Raw genomic sequence first — 19,896 nt, 5'->3', positions numbered from 1 at the left:
CTCATTGCACGAAGATCTTGTTTTTCCCTTGTCTCCCCCCCATGTTTTCAACTGACGCTCAGTTCTCTAGCTCTGGAACGCTGCTGAAAACGACACCATCAAGGGTCCTTCTGCTTCCAAGAAGCCCATCCTCGGCCTCCACAACTCCGGATGGCTCTGGTCCCAGGGAGATCATGTGATCAACCCTGCTGTCCACAACATCACCGGCCAGGACACCCACATCCCCTTCCATTAAACCCGCAGATAGGCGTAGAGATCAACTAGCGGCTCCAAACGTGTTGTAATACAATCTGTTCGATGATGTGATGTTGTGTGTTTGAGACCCGATATCTTCTGAGTAGCCTCAAGAAAGCTCGGGGACGAGGGGAGGAGAGAAGGGGGGACATGTAGTCAAGGGATGTTTCTGATGACAAGTAAGGGATTTCGTAAGAGGAAAGAAACTCTCAGACTGTCTCGAGTTCCTTGAGCATCTCGGCGCATCGCTCCTTGAGCCCTGGGCTGTACGAGGCGGACGAACTTGACCTGCCCTGGTCGCCCGCCTGAGCGATACGGGAGAGGAAAACCTGTCACCTAGTCATCGTCCCAGACTCTCCGAGCCAACATCTCACCTTCATGACCATGAGGGCCGTTGAGTCAGAGTGGAAGACTCTGTGTGTCCTGGTGTACCGGCAGACGAGCTTGGCTGCTGCGACAACTTCTCCTGCTTGCCAGAGGTCCAACACTGCCAAGACGAGGATCTCCTGCCTCCGGGGGACGACGGCTTGCAAGAGCCCAGAGGCAGCATCCATGACCAAGTAAGGGCTGCGAGCTGATACCTCTGCTTCCTCCTCTTCACGTGTAGGAACCGGGAACACTCGAAACATGTGCTGGGACATGTGAGACCGGAACAAGTGGGAGGCTTCGATCTGTGCGAAGCTGCCGCATCTCATGCAGCTCTCCAGCAGCCACTCGAGGTCGGCATTCTCCCCGTCCACACCTCCCTCCTCCTGCAAGGACGTCAGACAAGGGATGGGATCGCTCGAGCTCTCCACCTGCGCCATCTGACTGAGGCCGAGTGACCGCATCGATCCTCTCGGGGAGAGGACGGCGAAGTGAAACCCGAGCACCCGAGACCTGCTCCTCGCCAACGCCTGGAGCTCCGACTCCTCCTCCTTCGACAGGCCGTACCGAGCTGGGCCACACCGCAAACTCAAACAGCAGTTGGGCAGGCCGAGCTCGATCGATCTTCTCACCTGCAACGGCAAGTCACGAGCTCGTTCTCACCTCTGCTTCACTCACAAGCAGCGCCCAGCTCTTGGAAAGGTTCGGCCCGCATGCCGGCAAATCCCCCAGCTCGGCCCCAACTAGCGAGCCAGCTCGTGAAGCCGCAAGGTCACCACCTGCGGGGGCCCTCCCGATCTTCCCTGTGCTCAAGGCGAAGAGACAGAGGGAGAGGCTGGAGTCCCGAAGACAAAGAAGCTGAGAGGAGCAAGATAAGGTGTCAGATAAGAAGAAGTGAAGGGACGAGTAGAAGACCTGAGCAACGAGGTAAAGCTGCTCCTCCTCCTTGACTTGCTGAATCACGTCACAAACCCCCCGACAAAATCCTTCTTCTTCCGCAGCCATCGGGGGAAGGTTTGTGGTTGCGACCCCAGACTCGGCAAGAGCGAACACTATTTTGTTGTAATGTTCCATCAAGCTGCTGGTCGCTTGTTCATCGATATCGAGCCTCAACTTGTGCAGCTCCGACCTCACCCAGTCTCGCTCATGGGCGTCCGAGCATGGGTCAGGATGCACAGCGTCGAGAACCTTGACGAGCAGGTCGTGCGGCTGATCTTCTCGCGGGCAGCTCGCAAGGATTTCCTTGACGAGCTTGCAGAGTTGGAAGGGAGACCTGCTGCCGAGGAAGATGCTTAGGTTGTCCGAGTTGAGACCGTGCGAGGTGAACGAGTGCATCGCTTCTCGAGCGTCGAGGATGGCGTCAAAGTCGGCAGGGCCCAGGGGAGGAAGAGGAGGAGACGAAGACGACGGGGGTTGCCAAGTTGGCTGGATCGCCTGCAAGCACTTCACGTGCCTGCTCAGGTTGTCCTGGGTGATCTCTTTCCTCACCAGTGGCAGGGGCTCGAGGGAAGGGTTACAGATGAGAAGCGTCAGCCACAAGACTTGCGGGTCTCCGAACTTGACAAGAACCTTGCTGAGGGTGCTGTACCAGGATGACAAGACAGCCCATGATTTCGCCTCTCCATCCCCCCCATCACGCAGAGACTCGATCGTTTCCCTCCCTTGCGTTAACGACATCCCCTCGAATCCGTTGGCGGGCCCGCCCTCATCGTGGGGAGGAGGAGGAGCGAGGGGGTCGAGAAGCGAGGGGACCGGGTGCTTCGCATCACAGAGCTTGCTCGACCTGTCTGAGATCTTGCGAGCAATGTGGCACAGGACGATGGCCGTATCGAGTAACTTCCTCCCATCCTTCCCCTGGGCGACCTGAGACTTGTACTGCAGGTGCAGGTGCTGGTCGAAGCAGCGCACAAGGCGACGAGGGGAGAGGGAGAGCAGGGCCCCCTCAAAGAGCTGTAGATCCGAGTGAGATGTGGCCAAGGCCAAGAGCTGAAAGAAGACGTCCGCCCCCTCCTCCTGCTGTGCTCCTCCTCCCTTGGTCCGCAACTTGATGAGGACCCGGGCCGCTTCGTTGAGGCTCTCCTCGACTGCTCTGGAGAAGATATCGTCTTCGTCATGGTAGGAGAAGGAGTATCGGTCGATCTTGCTGCTGGTCGGGGCTCCTGGAAGCAACGAGAAATAGAAGGGGTGTTTCATCACAGGGGAGGGGGGGACTCTCGCTAGGATCCCTTCCTCCAGCGACTCCTTGCTGGTCCATCGTGCCATGAGCTTCTCATCCATCTCCGCCTGCACCTCCGCCTTGCTCGCTCTCCACTTCTCCATGATCCCAGCGAAGCTCTCCGCCTTGCAGTGAGCCATCGCAAACGCCAGCAGCTTCGACTTGACCTCACCGTCCATGACCGTGTCCTCCGTCTCCACCAGACTCACGCAGAGGTCCCAGGCAGAAGCTTTCCCAGCCTCGACAAGCAGGTGGATGTACCGGACTGCGTTCTCGAGGAAGGAGCTCTTTTCCACCTTGCTCAGGCTCGTGTTCTGCTTCACTTGATCCACGCTCGCTCGGCTGATCATCTCCATGATTTCCAGCTGAGCTTCCTTGGAACTGAGGCCCAGCAGCACCCCGAATCGCAGAATCTCCTCCCCGTTCACGAGGACCCCCGGAGCCTCCGTGATGAGGCGGCGGACGATGGCGACCGGGTCCTTGTGCTTGCGGATCTGAACAGGAAGAGGCTCAAGCTTGAGCTCGTCGAGGATCTCGACGGCCTCGATCAGCTCCAGCTCCTTCTTCACCTCTTGGAAGGGATCATTGCTCTCCCCTCCTGCTCCCTCCTCCTGCTCCTCCTCGTCACCGCGGGCAGACTTCACGCCCTCCCTCAGCACGGAGATGAGATCCAGACAAGTCTTGGCGTTCTGCCAGGCCGCGTCTCGACAGCAGGAGGCAGAGTCGAAGTTCTCGCGGGAGACCTTGAGGATCAAGGAGACGTAGCCCGACACCAGCTGGTCGCTGCCCTGCGACGAGATGGAGCTGATGGAGCCCTGCATGACCTCGTAGGCCAAGGAGAACATGTTGGCGTCGAGAAGTGCCTCCATGAAGATCAGGCGGCAGCGCTCCACGTCCAGGAAGTCGAAAACCAGCGAGACGAGACCCTGGAATTCATCTCCCGCATCCCGACTGCCGAAGAGATCCTTCTGCAGGTGGCGGAAGGCCGACTGGTTCCTTGCTTCCTGCCTCACCTGGTAGCGGCACATGGATCGGATGGTGCCGTAGCAGACCTCTGCGTCTCTCCTGCAGTCTTGGAAGAAGGCGATCGGCTTGCTGATCCCGTAGCTTTGCAAGACTTCCATGGCTGTGATGTGACGATCGAGCTCGTCTGCCTTGTCCTGCAGCTCCAGGTATCGCGCCTGGTGCTTCACGCCGCTCAGAGCCGCAGCGTCTCTCTTGGGCAGGGAGCAGTAGATGTCACTCGCAGCTTGGAGGAAGTCCTCGTTCTCGCTGCTGGACGCGTACACGCAGCGGAGGGCCACGTCGATCATCGCCATGGGGTCATGCAGGATGCGGTTCTTGGTGATCCGCCCCCACGTGCTCATGCTATGCTGACCGGAGAGGACGGCGAAGACGGAAATGCTTGGGAGAGGACCGAGAGGAAGCTCCTTCTTGTCCCCGGCATCCCCCAGACCTGCTGCCTCCTGCTTGTCTCCCCCGACACCCGCAGATTTTCGACCCTCCTGGGTGAGGTTGCAGACAGCATCCACCGACGAGCTGCTGCTGCAGAGGACGAGGAGCGCCTGGGACGCCTCGCCAGCTGCCATCCCAGCCCACAGGACAGCCTGTTCCCGCACAGGGATGTCCGTCTCGTACTCGGCGATCAGAATCTCCTCCTTCATTCTTCCCCTCAGCACGTCAGGAGGCTTTCTTGACCAGGAGGCAAAGGAGATTGGGCGGACGCTGCTCCAGTCTCGTCCCGTGGCCCCGCAGCTCAGCGTGTAGAGGGGCTCCTCGATGGTCGACCGCTGGAAGACTTTGGCACACCAGTCGATCCTCTCCTTCGCGAGCTCTACCAGGAAGTCGTGCAAGAGCTTCTCCCCCGCCTCCTCCCCGAGGGAGACCAGGAAGGGCCCAGCAAGGTCCCTGAGGTCTGCCACGAACGTTTCCCTGCTGCTGTTCTTGACAAACATGCGCAGCCTCCCCATGGCATCGAGCTTCTCCCACTCGCACAGCTGCACGTCGATGCCGCACTCGTACACGAGGGTGAAGAGATGATTGAACGAGCTTGAGAGCTGCTGGAGCTCAGGTAGCCTCGCCGTGCCCGGGGGGATTTTCCTTGTTACAGACTCCAACAGCTCCAGCGCCACGTCGACCAGCCCTGTCCTCTGCTCTATCTGCACGACCCTCGACTTGCACCAGTCTATCATCTCATCCACCGTCACTTGATGACGCTCCTCCTCCGCATCCTCCGCCATCGTGCGGAGGTCCGGGATCAGCTTGTCAAACTTCTTTGGCCGGCAGGTCTCGGGGAGGTAACTGAGGATGGTGAAGAGTCGAGTGTCCAGGGAAGAGCGGAACCTGTCGTAGACGACCGACAGAGCCTCGCACTCTTCGTCCATCGCCAGCAGGATGACGACGTTGCTCGGCCCTTGCTCGCTGAACCATCTCAGCCGCGTCTCGTTCAGAGAGTCTCCGGGATAGATCGACTGAAATATCTCCAGCCACACCATCCTCTGCTCGAACAGCAACTTCGACTTCTCTATCAGAGGTTTGTCCGCCGTGTCATCCATGGCGGAGAAGTCTTGGAGATACTGCAGACAGCGATCGTACCCGTACTTGGCGAGGACTTTCGCTTCACCGCAGGTCTGGCAGTGTCGTTTGAAGCATTGATCCAGCACCCACTGCAGATCTGAGACATTGCGCAGATACCTGTCGACCGACTCTTCGGAGACCTTGGCATGCAGCCACTGGCTCTTGTAGATCGGATCCCCCGGAAGGTTGTACTTGTCCGCGACCTTGAGAGCCGCTTCATAGTCCTTCATGTCAATCTTCCTCTGTACAACTCGTCCTACCGTGCTCTTACATATCGAGATGAGTCGATACTTCCGCAAGAAGCGCTGATTTTCTATGACGCTTTCCTCCCCTCTCCTTGAGAACGAAGTACCCAGGAGCCTCCTGTACCAGGGAATGTTCGTCGACCCGAAGGCATCGCCAACGGTCTCACCACGGAACGAATCTTCTTCGTTGACTGTTCTGCAGCATTCGAGAACGAACAGACCTCCTTCCTTCTCTGAGATCGCACTTGTGATGCTCGGGTTGATATGGAACTCACCCAGCTCGAGATGATCTTTCGAGTGCTTGCGGATCGGGACAACCACAACTTTGCCATCTCGTCGACTGATTACCAAGGATGTCTCGTCCCACCATGAGATGTCTCCACACGCTGAGAGGAACGAGCTCTGCTTCCTCTCACCCAGCTGATCGCACAGAGGACCTGTAGAACATGCCCGTCAACCATCCTCATCGGACTAAACCTCGCCAAGAGGCCGGGCGAGCATCGAAATGAAGAGAGGAGAACTAGCGTTCGGGAGGGAGGTGAGCAACGTGAAAGCAAGGAGTCATGACAGGGCAGAGCAATCCTTCAAGACACTCCGACTACCTTCTAAGAACAGACGGCAAAAGAGAGAAACAGGATTACCAGCAGGCGAAAGCTTGTAGAGCTCGTCCTGGGTGAAGCGAACTTTGACAGCGAAGGAGACGCAGTCGATGACCGTGATGTCCCCGCAAGCTTCAAGAGCTGCCAACAGATTTCCTGACTCGGAGAAAACCATCTTCATCACCTGATTTGAAACATTCAGCTCAAACCACAGGTGGTCCCCACAGACCATCGTGTCAAGCTCCCGCCTCCCAACGTTTCTCAGCGCAGCCCTCGCCTATAGGAGACATCCTCAGCGTCCTCGGACCCCCTTGCATCAAGATCAGAATAGAATTCTCACCAGATTGACAATCCTCAACGCCTTGTTGGGCTTCTGAACAGCAGTTGAAAACAGGCACTTGAACACTGGGGGTCTGTCTTCTACCGCCCATAGCGAGATGGGAGGGCTGTTTGATGTCCCTTGCGCCTTCTCTGCGTTCCAGCCTCCGATCGCAATGATTTGACGCGCATGCCCGACCACCATACAGGAGACGTTGGTGTGCCATGGCGACAGATCGAGAGGCTCCGGCAGGTAGACCGGCGCCCCGCTCTTGGTCGCTGCGGGGTGGCAGTAGAGCATGCCGTCGTATGAGAGGGCGAGGAGGACCTTGCTAGGGCTAGAGCTGTCGCCCTCACTCAAGCAGCTACTTCGGAGGAAGGCGATGTCAACTGCTGGCGTTGGGAGCGGCAAGAGAGTCGGTATCCGAGCTACCGGCCGAAGATTCGGGACAGAAAGGATCAGTCCGCTTCCATCGACCTCAGCCACTGCAATGCAGCTGCCTTCCTGCTCCCATGCGACCCGCCGCCACTTTCCTGCAGAAAACATGGAGCCATAATCTATCGTAGAGCTCCATTCAGCTTTCGGAAGACAAAATTCATCGGAACCCGACAGCAAGGTCAGACCTATCTCGTGAATGATGATTAAAAGTTTCTTGGTTGGTGACAATTCAAGATTCCAGGCCTTGCGCGCTAGAGCATGCATACGCGCGGCTGCTTCTCCGTTCGCGTACCCCAGGCGAAGCTGTGAAGAAAACTTCCCGTCTTCGATGGTAGACAACCAATATGGGTCTGGGAGAGTTGTGGCTCTATCAGAAAGCGTGACCAAACTTCTTGCGAAGCTTTGATATCCCTGGATTTCCTTTTCATTGCAAGGTAGACCCTCTGCCTGCTGGGTTGCAACGTCATCGGGATGTGCTCGATCCTCTCCATCCATGCCCTCGTCAATGTCCGGCTTCCACACAGCATGGACGAAGAGCTCATTGAGGAAAGTCTCTGAGCCATCGTCCTGCGCCTGCACTACCATCTTCTCCGCTCCCTCCTTTGTAGTTTCCTCTGCTCCCTCCTCCTCTCCTCTCCTCTCCTCGCTCCAGCAGCTTCACTTTCACTTTCACTTCCCCACCACCCGCGTCATTCGTGCATTCCTGACCCCCCTCATCCTGCCCCTCATCCCTCCGCTGACTTCTCTGAGCAATAGAAAACGGGGAGTTTTGAAGGTTTTCAAAAAGTTGATTGGAAAGTAAAAGTGATTCCTCCAAGATTTCGTTGATTGGAAAATGATGATTGCCCTTTACTCAAAGTTCAGTAAGTTAATTCAGGGACCAGTCCTTTTTTAAAATGGGAAGAACGAAAAAGAGGGGCAATCAGCTAAAATACTCCAAGTAACTTTCAATATATCTTTAAAATATTTTCAGTCCCTGAACCTATAAATCTTATTTTGACTGAGCAACCCCTTTTGACGGGGGCCGGCAGCAGCAGATAGCACAACTCAGACCTCGACCAAGCTCTGTCATCTTATAAGTGAGCCTCTAAGTTAATAAGACCAAGGTAGATTGCTGCCAGTGCACGTAATCCTACACGAGGCAGGGGAACAAACGAACACCTGTTCTCCCGAAACAAACGCATGTCGAATATGCAGGTTATTCTCATTTCCTCGAGCTTCAAGTTGGTAGGAGAGGTCCCTGACTGACGCTTCTCGGCAGGCACCAAGCTTCGTTGTCATCCTCTTCATATGCATTGTGCATGTCAAGTCAGAGGATGGTTGTCGGCCATCCTGTCAGTCTAGCGGCACTCTTGCCGATGGCTCCAACTGCGCGGAGAAATGCTGCTGCTGTGAAAATGGCTTTGAGCCCACCATGTACAACAAGAATTGTGCGATATGTCCTGCAGGAAAGTACCTCAAGAAAGGCGCGAAACTGACTGAGGCCAGATGCACTTCGGTAAACAGTAGGGAACGATTATGTAATTCTTCGCTGAAAGCAATGTTGTTGTCAGTGTGTGGCAGGAAAATATGCTCCTGATCAAGCATCTAGCAGTTGCCTCGATGTATACCATACTTTCTATGCGCTCATAGCGGTGTGCTGATGTCCCGTGCCTCAGTGTCAGCAGGGAACCATCAGCGACTCCGGGGCAGCCACATGCACAAAGGCAAGGTTGCAACTATCGATATCTTGTGCTGACAGCTGGACCAGTGTCCAGAGGGCAAGACGACAACAGGAGACGGGAAAACTGTGTGCGAGAAGGCAAGGGGAGGTTGAGGGCTGTGGGTTCCTGATGATGAGGGTCAAGGATTTGGCAAAGTGCAACACAGATGGCGAAGTGGATGCGTTCGGATGCCTCAAGGGATGCATGTCAAAGACAGACTGCAAGGCATCAAAATCATCCACGACCACTGTGAACACGGCAGCAGAACTCAGCAATGCGAAGATGACGACATCCGGTACTTCTTGACCTTGTCTTCCCCTCCTTTGCAGTTCATCTGCACCTTCATTGCTCAGGTTATGTTGAAGCCACATGGTCCAAGGCGACCGGACAAGAAAACTCCATCTGCTGTCACATCGACAGGTACCTCATGGCCTCATTATCCACATGGCTTACCGTCTGCCTTTCAGACAGTCCCAGTGCCTTAAAGACGCCGGTTGCTCAGTCATCGTGGGCACTTCAGGAGCTCGTGAAAGCATGGCGATGGCTCAGCTCCCTCTCTTGATTTGCTCCGCTGCTCTCAGCCTGGCATACTACCATTCCAGCCTGCGTGTCGTTCACTAAATCAGCACTTTGGTGCATAAAACAGTGGAAATTAAAACAGTATCCGAAAACCATTCGATGTTTACAACCGCAAAGCTCATCTGACAATGCTTCGTAAAATGCAACTATGTCTCCCTCCCTCATAGCACCTCTAGCTAGGATCACCGTGTAAATTAGTTCTGGAAGCATGTGCTTCGCCGGTGCGTTAACGATACATACATGGAGTCAATCAGAAATTGACACAGACTTGATTCTTGACATGAATAATCTTATTATTGGTATACAGACATGACTAATTTTATTGATAGATCATCACACCCGAAGCAACGCTGACGTACTGGTTGGATTTCCTTCGTGGAAATCCCTCCGTGATTTGAATCAAAGCGGTGAGCTGTGAGCGAAGGCATTAGTTTCCAGCAGTATCATGCGACAATTATCTCACAGTCTTAATCTCCTCGATTATTGCGACCTTGCGATCTTGAACTTCGTCCAACAGATCTAAGTGCCAGGTCAAAAATAGGGTTTCGAAATGGCAGACAAGCAGCGTACGTGTGACTTCTGCTCGTGTGCTGCTTCTGAAGAAGGACATGATTCTCTTACACTTCTGGAGCTCTTGCTTCAGCTCTGACAGTCTCTTCCCCTTGTCCCCCATGGCTCGCTGCTCCGCTGTCGTCTTGACTTCCCCACCAGTGATGTCACGAATCCTGCCTTCCGATCCCGACCGTACCCACCAACCCGTTATTTGTTTATCCCACCAACTACTAGGTCCGTCTAGTACACAGCCCTTGGGGACGGACCGCTACTTCACTAACCCTACCCCCTAAGTACAGCACCTCGTCGGTAACTCCGACGTTAAGTTAAAATCAGTACGAGGACAATCCTGAGGAGATGATTACTACTACGAGAAGAGGCTTGACCCTGCCACCATACCGTCACTCGGACAGATGCTCAACTTGACCGTTCGGAACTCGGAAGCCGGGCGGCTAGTTCCATCATGCCTTTACCGGGTCCGATCATCGCCGGGCGGTGACCGCCGGGTTGAGGCCGTTCAGCCCGGCAGTGGCGCACGAGACTGACTCCCGAGTCCCGCCGCCGGGGCGGAGTCCCGTTCACCGTGTACCGTACCGTGCCGTACACGGTACGGTACGGTCAACCGTGGTTTCCAAGTTCAGTCGTGACTGGGCGACTTAAGTTAAGGCTGCCGCGGCGTGTGCGCGCACTGGGACACTGACCCGCGTGATCGGACCGTGCGGCGGCCGCCGATGGCCCGCCGCCGGTACCGTTGAGAAACTTGTGGCAGCCTGACTCTGTGAGCCTCCGAGAAAGATCCTGGACCGAATGCGTTCAGTGCAAGTAGGCGTCCTTACCGGTCGCGCCGCCCGCGACGGCGTACCGCGGCGTGCCACCCGGTGACCGGGGCCGCCCGGGCCGCCCCGCGGCCTGGCAGTGACCGTACCCGGGGCCGGCGGGCCGCCTCCGAGTCCCGGATTAATTTAACGGTTTACCGTACCGAGTAAATTTCGGGCCCGACCCGGCCGCCGGGCGCAGAAGGTAAATAAGAAGTAGACCCACTTGAGACGGGGTCTTGGTACGGTCCAAGTGAGGGGTAGTATGTACCCCTCTTCGGCCCTCCACGAAGAGTCGCCATGATGTTCTCCAAGCTGGTAGTCCATGCTCGATTCTTCTACACGACCTCACACCTGCTACCTGCTGCTCCCCTCTCCTGCATGCTTGTTGTTATACACCCTTCCTCTTCCTGTTATCACTTACCCTTCATCGCGTTATGACCTACATCGGTTTCATGAAACCCTTGCACCATGTCGTCCCCCGCGCCCTTCTCGTTGTTCTCAGAACTCCCACTCCTCCTTGCTTCCGATTGTTTTGGCTCGTCTATTCTCCTTGCTTATCCTTATCTCTGTGTCTTACTCCCACTGCACATGATTTTAATGTCTCATACTTACCTCACCTGTGCTCTCTCCTGATACAGAATTTCTCGCGTGAATCTTCAATTTGCGTTTCTCGCTGCATTGTTTTTTATATCCCTGGTTATTTCTCGATTTTCTCCCCTTGTTATGACAAGCTCAATCGTGATGTTTGCGTAGTTCTTATCCGATCATGACGAATTTCCTGCCTCAAACTTTTCAGCCTTGTTGAACTGCATCAACTCCCGTGTATGTGTTTCCCTTCCCTCCTGATTTTTGCGCAGTCATCCAACCCTTACGGTGAGGGTAAGATCCAGTCTGGCAAGTGGGTAGGCGGACTTCAGATCTGCCCTGACTTTGATGGATGCCCCATCTCATGGTGCGACGTGCTCACTTCTTTCTCAACGCTTGGCTGCATGATGGCACATGAACGGTTCTGATTTGCTGCTCTTCAGGGCTACCCAGAGGAGCGATTCCGACGGAGGAGCTGCCAGTCCCGCTGGTGTCCAGGGGTAGGAAACCATAGTTGCAGTCTACTTGCGGCTGATGTGCTTCCTGTAGCCGACCAGGTGCTCCCGTCACCTTGGGGGGAACTTACAGGTGAGAGGCAGTGTGCTGTGTTTGAAGAAACTGAGGGCAAGAGTAGGGGGGAGTACAACATGGGACCAGTCTCTGATCATGTCGATCCATACTATGTCTACGCCATCTCTGGTCGTGGAGGATTGATGCAGGCCTTCAACTAAACCTGATACCATTACAAGCCTCACGAATGAATTTACAATCTGCCAGTCTGCTGCTTTCTTGATTAGCTTGCTTTGATGATTGATGAATGATCTTGAGATTTCTTCAAGACACATCTCATTTACGTTCATTTCGAAAGAATAGCATTTCTTACACATAGAAGCTTGCTTGCGATCATACCCCCAGGAAAAATAACAAGACAACAGCGGTTTGGTAAGCATTCGGCGAGATTGCAACGATCGATCAACTTCTTCGCCTTGACCCGGATTTCGGTTTCTTAGAAGGAGGATCTTCAAAATCATCTGTATCGTCGTCATGAACTAAGGATTGATGCAACTCTCCGTTTGATCTCGTATCAAACTCACGCTCCCTCACTGGCACGTCCTTCTTCGCTCTCGAATTTGCTGACATCGTGCTAGCAAAGGCCCCTCCACCGTTGAACTTTTCCGTCGTGAACGGTCGTCGAGGAGAAGGATTCTCCCTGCGGACAGGCGAGATTTCCGCCCTGCCAACAGGCGAAGTTTCAGGTTGTTCTTCTTTAACCTCTTCAACATGTTGCTGCTTCTCAGGTTCTGGAGATATCGATGTTGCCAAACTCTTCGAATCCGGGCGAGGAAACGTCTTGACGCAGAAGACTGTTGGGAGAGCGTGATTGTCCCACATTAGAGTTTTGATTTTTGTCTCGCCCAATTTCATGCAGTTTTCATCCTGTGTAATTCTCCCCAAATATAGCATCTGAACCTTGATGTTCGAAACAAGCTGCTGGACTTGTTGATTCATCAGTCGAATCGAACTTTGGAAATCTTCCAAGTATTGTATCCATCGGAGATATGGAGTGCGCGTGTTCCCATGTGCCTCACTCATGACGTCTTCAAACACAGCCTGATTTTCGTCGAAGCTTCCTTCAAGCGCATCCCACTTTGCTCGGATGAGAGACGGTGATGTGTACAACTCTTCGACCACCGACCACTCTACGTATCTCGTTCTCTCGCTGTGAAACAAGGAGAAGGCAACTTCTGTACTTTCAAATGCCAGTGAGCACTGATCTATTGTCAAGCAGCAGATCATGCCTATCAGTGGACGATCGAACTCTGTTTCAAGCATTTCATGCATTTCCCAATCCTCTGAGCTTGGCGAAGGGTTATCGCATAGATGGCTATGAAACCATCCAACCACTTCAAAACCCGCATACTTGGTTGTATGCTGCCATTCTGGCTTCAAATGAACAGTATTCCGACTAAGACTTGAGATATCTCTTTCCTGTAATCTGCAGGACTTGATATGGACCTTCTTGTCTTCTCTCATTCCGTACAAGAAGCCTATGCTTTCGTTGCAGACATCATTCAATACGAGATCCATGACAGTGACCATTACACCATTATCGACCAAAAAGTGCGTTTTGCTGTTCAAATCGCAATTTGTGGAATCCGACTGTGATGTTAGAGAACTTCTGATCTGATGTTCACGCACTGCACTCTGAACATGTCTAAGCAAACCGGAGGAAATCAGTTTTTGAACATTTGTACATGCATTCTGATAGACCTCCAACTGATCCATGAATGAATTTTTCGCCACATCCAAAGTCTTCTTCATGTCAAGCTTTTGATTAATTGAAGCGATCAAAGAATTGATATCCTCCAATTCTGAATAATGATTTCTAATAGATTGCATCAAGGAATTTCTATCGTTGAAAATCTGTGCTGTTGTCCCTGGCAATATCCTTACATGGCATTTCAGCATGATCATGTCCGACCCCGATTCAAAATGTCGGCAGCAGTTGCACGTTGGATCTGAAACCACACCACAAGCAGCTTTCTGCTTGTTTCTGGAACTCTTCCGGAGTACACCTACCTCACAAGCATTTTCAGCGTCCTGTTCGGGAAGGTTTTTCGCGTGATTTATATCCATCACTGTTTCAGAAGGGTCGATATGACAAGACTTGTCAGAATCCGATCCAGCCCCATCCTCCTGTCTGGCTGATTTCGCTTCATCGTCGTCCTCTGTCTCGTACTTGTCTTCGTCATCTGACAGCACGACGACTTCAGAGTCTTTGGCACGGTGCTCTTCTACAGCTCTGCCTGGTGAGTCATCGACGGGCTCGGATGATAGCACACTATCACCCGCGTACCCATTACATTGTTTGGAAGATTTCATTCGATTAATCCGCTGTCGAATGTTCTGAATATAATGCGGACAATCGCACGGGGTCCTCAAACAAAATGATCTGAATCGAAGAGTGTCTTCGCTTTCTATCTTAACCACGATCAATCCCAACAGGCTGGTGAGCATATCCACGGTATTGCAAGCCAGTTGTTCCGCATCTGTACAGATCCCTTTGGAGAGATTGTAGGTCAGATTAGCGGTAGTAAGGACAGAGCTTATCGTGTTGAACATGCTGGTGGAGATCGCGTCACCAAGTCTGCTAAGATCTTCTGGGGCGGATTTAACAACCAAGAACCATCCTGCAATCGATAGTTTCCCCTCTGCCAGGATTTCCAAGATCATAGCAAGGAGTCCATCCTCTGAAAAATTGTAGCTTAGACGGTAACTCTGTTGCGAATAATGGATCAGTGCAATGAGCTAACAACAATTGTACATCACCTCGACGTAGATATCCCTTCTCTGTCCTATTCGCTTCGACTGTCGTTTTTCCAACAGAATGCCCATGTGCGGCGTGTACGAATGAAGAGAGTACAAGCTCGAAAAAACTTCTGTATAATACACAGGGTCATACATTTTAGTCGAGTTTCATGTTAATACCTTTAGGGATGTGACAGCCTCGCCCTCCGTCTAAAAGTTCATCAGGTTTCGACCGAGGAGTCGATTTGCTTTGTTTATGTGCCCCGTTTGACATAGGACGAGAAGAAATCTCATCCTTTCTGTCGGGAAGTTTGGATTGTGCCTGCGACTCGCTCGCATCAATTTGACAAGGATCAAAGCACTTTTCAGGAGTCATTTCCAGCTTCGAACGAGGCTTTCCCTTGTCATTCTTGCCTTTGTCTCCACCCATCGCTGCGGTTCTTTCCACAGAGAGTTTTCTTCTGGTCCTTGTCCTCAGTACCCCATCCATGCTTCATAGTCTCGCATCCTCTCCCCTCTCGGATGCCTCCCTGCATGATCGTACATGGCGCGCATAAAAGGTGGTCACAGAGCGGGTGAAGTGTGTAGGTGATTTGAGAGGGGTGTGTGGAAGCAAAAGATGGGTGGGGGTTCTTGGACAGCTGAGAAGACAGGTATATTTTGTGGGTACTGGGTAGATGGATGGGTGGTAGGGGTATATTATTGTTGGATGGATCTGGTGGGTAGTATAGTTGGCCACGGTGTAGTGGGTGGGGTGGTACCTATGGTAGGGTTCGTGGGACTGAGGCTCATAACCCTATATCTTCCCAAGCCCCCCGGGGCCCGTAGGGACTGGAGCTGAGAGACTGAAAGGAAAATCAGGCCTGCCTCAGAGCAATCGTGACACGTATCCATAACGGTCGTAACCGTATACTTTGCTCGTACCTGCCTCCTTGTCATCTCCTCGCACCTTCGTCTTTGGCATCTCCTCGTACCTGCCTCCTTGTCATCTCCTCGTACCTGCCTCCTTGTCATCTCCTCGTACCTGCCTCCTTGTCATCTCCTCGTACCTGCCTCCTTGTCATCTCCTCGTACCTGCCTCCTTGTCATCTCCTCGTACCGTCCTCCTTGTCATCTCCTCGTACCGTCCTCCTTGTCATCTTCTCGTTCAGAGAAGTTTTCCTTGCCAACGGTACTATTCTTCGTCTTGTTGAAGCGTGTGGGCTACGGATACTTCGTCAGGATTTTTGTCTTATTACACGTTCGTAAGCTCAGCCAGTGCCGTGCCACCGGTTGTGATGTGACGCAGACTGGTTTAGGTGGTACCATGGCAAAGCTATGATAATCGAGGCGCGATTCGGAAATGGTACCATCGTACCTTTAGCAGTTGGTATAGCTGCTCATGATCGGCGTCGTGTCTCGTTGGTAATTGACTGACATGCACTTGTACGGTGTTCAGGGATCCGAGTTTGCATCTTGGAAGCAAGATGGAACTTGGATTGGTGGTGAAACGGCAGAGAACACAGCATTCATGTGGAGGCAGCTGAATACCACCTCTGTGGGTAAATGGCTATCGAAGGACAGCGGGAAGTTGACAGTTATCACGGATCGAGGAACAGCGATTCTGAAGGGTTTACTCGATACCATGCCTCACGTTGATGTTGTCTTTTGTGCATTTCATATCATTGCGAATATCAACAAGCATTGTAAAGGTGATTTGCCGATACATTCGTTTTCTGGATTTGGCCTAACACCTGTCCTCCTTTCAGCGAATGGTGCTCCAGTCCTCCAGAAGACCGGAAGTCGTACGAACCCAGCTACAGAACCCATGTTTTGGGCAGCTCAGGTATCAGACCTGACAGGAACCCTCCAGTTCTGGTGTTGTCAAGCTACTTCTTCCAGTTGTGGAAGGAAGACAAGGTAACCACATGGGTAAGCTTCCGGGATCGACGGTTGTCTCACTGTGTTGTGTCTCCCATCAGATGCAAGTGTTGAATCGATGGAATCAATCCATCGATTTCAGCAAATTGCATTATGTCCTATGCCCAGCATATACTGCTTCAGATTTTCAAAGTGAAAGTGGGCACTGGGGTCTTATTGTCGTCAATGTGACGGAACGCTGCATAACGTGCCGTAGAGACATTTGTAGCATTGACGGTTCCTTGAAGTGACACAGGTTGTATGATTCGTTGGCAATTACGCCCAAGCCACACATGGATATGATTCAGGGTAAGCGAGGCTTGCTTTCATGATATTGGATGTTGAAGGTGGACGTGATAACATGATAGAATACATGGAAGAGGCGGCAAGCTATCGATCCAACCAACAAGATACATCGCATCTTACTCCATGGTCCCATCACGCAGGCAAGTTGAATTATCATAGCTACTGTACCAGTTCTGAAGGCCCCTTGGCAGATTCCACGACAAACGGACAGCACATCATGCGGTGTTTTCATATGTGCTATGGCGGATTGCATAGTTACAAATGAGGAACTGAACTGTTTCGAACAAAGGGTATTACGCAGTATATACGGCAGTCAATACCCAGATAATTAATATTGGCACATAGCAATACAATATGAACGGGATGACATGTTCATCACACCAATCACTGATTCTCCATACGTATCGTCGGACAGTCACCCGTTCCTATGTGTACTGACAACTTAGCATCATTTTGAAGGAGGACGAGGAGAGGAATGTTTCACCAGGATGAAGAAAAAGGCATCACAAGGAGGAAAGTGGAAAGGGGACCAGAAGGAGGAAGTCACGAGGGGATGACAAGGAGGACGGTACGAGGAGATGGCCAGGACGAAGGTGGCGAGGAGATGCCAAGGAGGCAGGTACGTGGAGATGACAGGGAGGACGGTACGATGAGATGACAAGGAGGACGGTACGATGAAATGACAAGGAGGACGGTACGAGGAGATGACAAGGAGGAAGGTACGATGAGATGACAAGGAGGCAGGTACGAGGAGAGGCCAAGGAGGACGGTACGATGAAATGACAAGGAGGAAGGTACGAGGAGATGCCAAGGAGGAAGGTGCGAGGAGATGCCGAGGAGGAAGGCACAAAATGACAAGGACGAAGGTACGACGAGATGCCAAGGAGGAAGGCACTAGCTAGGGGGATGACACAGACTCGGGCCTGGGGAGGGTACGAGGGGAAAAGGGGGTGGTGGTGATCTGGGAAGGCCGGTGAAATTGACTGTATCTGAAAGGGAATATGAAATGATGATTGCCCTAAAGGGGTGCCACAACTTACTGCCTTTCCATCCGAGGCACTGTCACAGTCTAGTCCGGCGTAAGGCACCAGCACAGGTCACTCAGTGACTTGCTCGACCTACCTTCATCGACTCTGTCTCGATCAGCTTGTGGACTCTAAGCAAGAGGCAGGTTTCGCGCAGCTTCTTGAGGAGCTTGTGGTTGTCCAGTGGCAGCGTTAACTCCTCCTCTTCGCAGAAAGCTGCTGCAGGTGGTCCAGTTGCACTGACCCCACCGTGGCAGATTGTCGCTCGTCACCTGAGAAGGTCAACTCGTCACTCGGATGAATAAGCCAGCTCCAGCAGGTGTCCAGCAGGCACTTACATCGTCTTTGTCCCACAGGGTGACGCTAAGCACCTTGGTCTGACTCGTCATCCTCCACTCGAGCTTCTGCTCCCACTCGGGGTGGATGTTCTTATGCAGGACCTCCGATGCAAACGTTGACAGTCCCGAGCACGCGTTCACGAAGAGCACGCAGTAGGGGTCACAGCCCGAGATCAGGTCCATCCTCGGCAAGTTAGTTGCTCATACCAGCGTCACCCTCAACAGCTTCACCAAAGTCAGAGCTGCTGCCGCAAGAACTTCTTGCTCCTGCTCCTTCTGCTGCGCGATGGCAGCAGCGATGGCTGATGGAACGATTTCCTTCCCGATGCTTGTCAAGAGATCGAGGACTCGCTGCTGGCTGTCGAGGAGTTTGACTTGTCCGATCTTCGTCTCGATCTGCCGTCGGATGCCCTCAAGATCATGCAGCTCCAGCAGCTCACTCTTCCTCCTCTCCAAGATCTCCAACGGCTCCATGCCATAGCGGTTCATCAGATCAGCAGCCGCCAAGATCTCGTCCTCGTTGAAAATCCTGTCATCCCGCTCCTCCTCTGCTTCCTCCTCTGGATGAACTTGGTCTCTCGCGCTTCCTAACGCTCGTCTCCAATGAGGAGGTCCACGCCCTCGCCCTCTCCGAAATCGACGATACCGATCCCGCCTTCCTCCGCCTCCTCTCCCTCCCTCCCGACTACGCCCCCGACTCCCCCTCGGCCCCGACCATCACCTCTCCTGCTAGCCCTTCCGACGACGATGCAGGAGAGCGCTGGGATGCCGACACCTGGCTCCGCCATAGCCGCGCGTGCTCCGGCAAGGCCCGCCTCTCCATGCAGGAGAAGCTCGACATCATCAGCGCCTACTACCTTTCGGTTGCGACGGCGTCGAGCAGCCGGAGGGGAACCCTGGGCCGGCGACTGTCACGATGTTGGACTCGATCACGGCCAGTCAACGTGACTCTTTGACTTTGCTCGCTGCACTGGACGTTACTGAAACATCAGTCCATCACAGCTCCTTCTGACACATCACAGGTTCAGCCTTACAGAGCTCAGCGCCCCAGTGTCGTTGCACCCGTTACAGCCTTGGATGAAAGGGAAGACTAGCGGGAGACTTTAGAGTCTCCGCCTTCTCTCTTCCACTCCTCTCTCCTCTTCAGAGGCAAGGCTTACATGCACGCAAATCGTCAAGGGCCCGGGGCCGAAGATGGAGTGAATTTCCGCTGTTGTGAGTTTTGTATAAAACCAAGTGTGTGGTGTGCATGCCGGTAAATGGCTGACCCTCCGCAGAACCCGGAGTATTATCCGTCTGCGCCGCCCCCACCGCCTCCACCGCCCCCACCCATGGCAGTGCCCGTGGAGCCCAGCAGAAGGGGGTATGATTTCTCGGATGTATCCAACGCGTTCAAGTCGCTCTGCTTCGGTTCAGGCGACAGCTTCGAGATGCAGCTCAGGAATTTCAATTACAGGAATTCGATAGTATCATCCTGGGCATGATCCATACAGGGTTCCTGAATACCCTGTTTGTTCATTGGCCAGGGCAAGATATCATCGAGTCTAACATCCAGACCGTGTACACCAGTCCCGTGCTGTGGACGAATGAGACGATCAATGGGAACTACACGGGTTGACAGGTACGAGGCTGGACACTGTGACGTGTTCCGCGGACCCGAAGATCCCCGAGGCTCGGTCGCAAGATGCCGGGGGAGTGGGGATTCCCAGTGGAATTACCCGATCAGGGCTGTGGACAGCACGTGGTTGCCTCGCAAGTGGCTGTTCCTGTCGGCTTTGTTGGACTCACG

General features: G+C 53.3%; 6 protein-coding genes across 6 annotated transcripts; 2 read left to right on the top strand and 4 right to left on the bottom strand.

Moving 5' to 3' along the window:
* Positions 1-58: 58 nt before the first annotated feature.
* Positions 59-7,578, bottom strand: GUITHDRAFT_133944 (hypothetical protein; the record flags this gene model as incomplete). The annotated part of the gene is made up of 7 exons (XM_005839156.1): positions 59-185; positions 523-563; positions 609-986; positions 1,032-1,232; positions 1,264-6,074; positions 6,279-6,513; positions 6,577-7,578. 7 exons carry the CDS (start codon positions 7,576-7,578, stop codon positions 59-61), a joined length of 6,795 nt encoding a protein of 2,264 aa, XP_005839213.1.
* Positions 7,579-8,175: 597 nt separating this feature from the next.
* On the top strand, positions 8,176-9,317 carry GUITHDRAFT_133943 (hypothetical protein; the record flags this gene model as incomplete). The annotated part of the gene is made up of 7 exons (XM_005839155.1): positions 8,176-8,220; positions 8,255-8,491; positions 8,547-8,627; positions 8,652-8,704; positions 8,744-8,991; positions 9,050-9,116; positions 9,164-9,317. The coding sequence occupies 7 exons, from the start codon at positions 8,176-8,178 to the stop codon at positions 9,315-9,317; spliced, it is 885 nt and encodes a 294-aa protein (XP_005839212.1).
* A 1,616-nt stretch (positions 9,318-10,933) lies between these two features.
* GUITHDRAFT_150728 (hypothetical protein) lies at positions 10,934-11,681 on the bottom strand. The gene has a single exon (XM_005839154.1). It carries the CDS (start codon positions 11,594-11,596, stop codon positions 11,438-11,440), a length of 159 nt encoding a protein of 52 aa, XP_005839211.1. The 5' UTR covers positions 11,597-11,681; the 3' UTR covers positions 10,934-11,437.
* Positions 11,682-12,202: 521 nt separating this feature from the next.
* Positions 12,203-14,969, bottom strand: GUITHDRAFT_133942 (hypothetical protein; the record flags this gene model as incomplete). Its single annotated transcript, XM_005839153.1, has 3 exons — positions 12,203-14,509; positions 14,561-14,670; positions 14,720-14,969. 3 exons carry the CDS (start codon positions 14,967-14,969, stop codon positions 12,203-12,205), a joined length of 2,667 nt encoding a protein of 888 aa, XP_005839210.1.
* A 1,406-nt stretch (positions 14,970-16,375) lies between these two features.
* Positions 16,376-17,107, top strand: GUITHDRAFT_150727 (hypothetical protein; the record flags this gene model as incomplete). The annotated part of the gene is made up of 4 exons (XM_005839152.1): positions 16,376-16,438; positions 16,501-16,747; positions 16,807-16,878; positions 16,916-17,107. Coding segments are annotated over exons 2-4 (245 nt in total), but the record flags the coding sequence as incomplete, so codon positions are not given.
* Positions 17,108-17,845: 738 nt separating this feature from the next.
* Positions 17,846-18,581, bottom strand: GUITHDRAFT_133941 (hypothetical protein; the record flags this gene model as incomplete). Its single annotated transcript, XM_005839151.1, has 4 exons — positions 17,846-17,988; positions 18,014-18,041; positions 18,108-18,209; positions 18,315-18,581. 4 exons carry the CDS (start codon positions 18,579-18,581, stop codon positions 17,846-17,848), a joined length of 540 nt encoding a protein of 179 aa, XP_005839208.1.
* Positions 18,582-19,896: the final 1,315 nt, after the last annotated feature.

The sequence above is a fragment of the Guillardia theta genome, assembly GCF_000315625.1.
Source record: "Guillardia theta CCMP2712 unplaced genomic scaffold GUITHscaffold_9, whole genome shotgun sequence".
In the NCBI taxonomy this organism is placed as follows: domain Eukaryota; class Cryptophyceae; order Pyrenomonadales; family Geminigeraceae; genus Guillardia; species Guillardia theta.
This window is presented reverse-complemented; position numbering and strand designations above follow the sequence as displayed.

Excerpts from the sequence above, each read along its gene's own strand:
- GUITHDRAFT_150728 (XM_005839154.1), bottom strand. The coding sequence starts at position 11,596 with ATGAGATGGGGCATCCATCAAAGTCAGGGCAGATCTGAAGTCCGCCTA.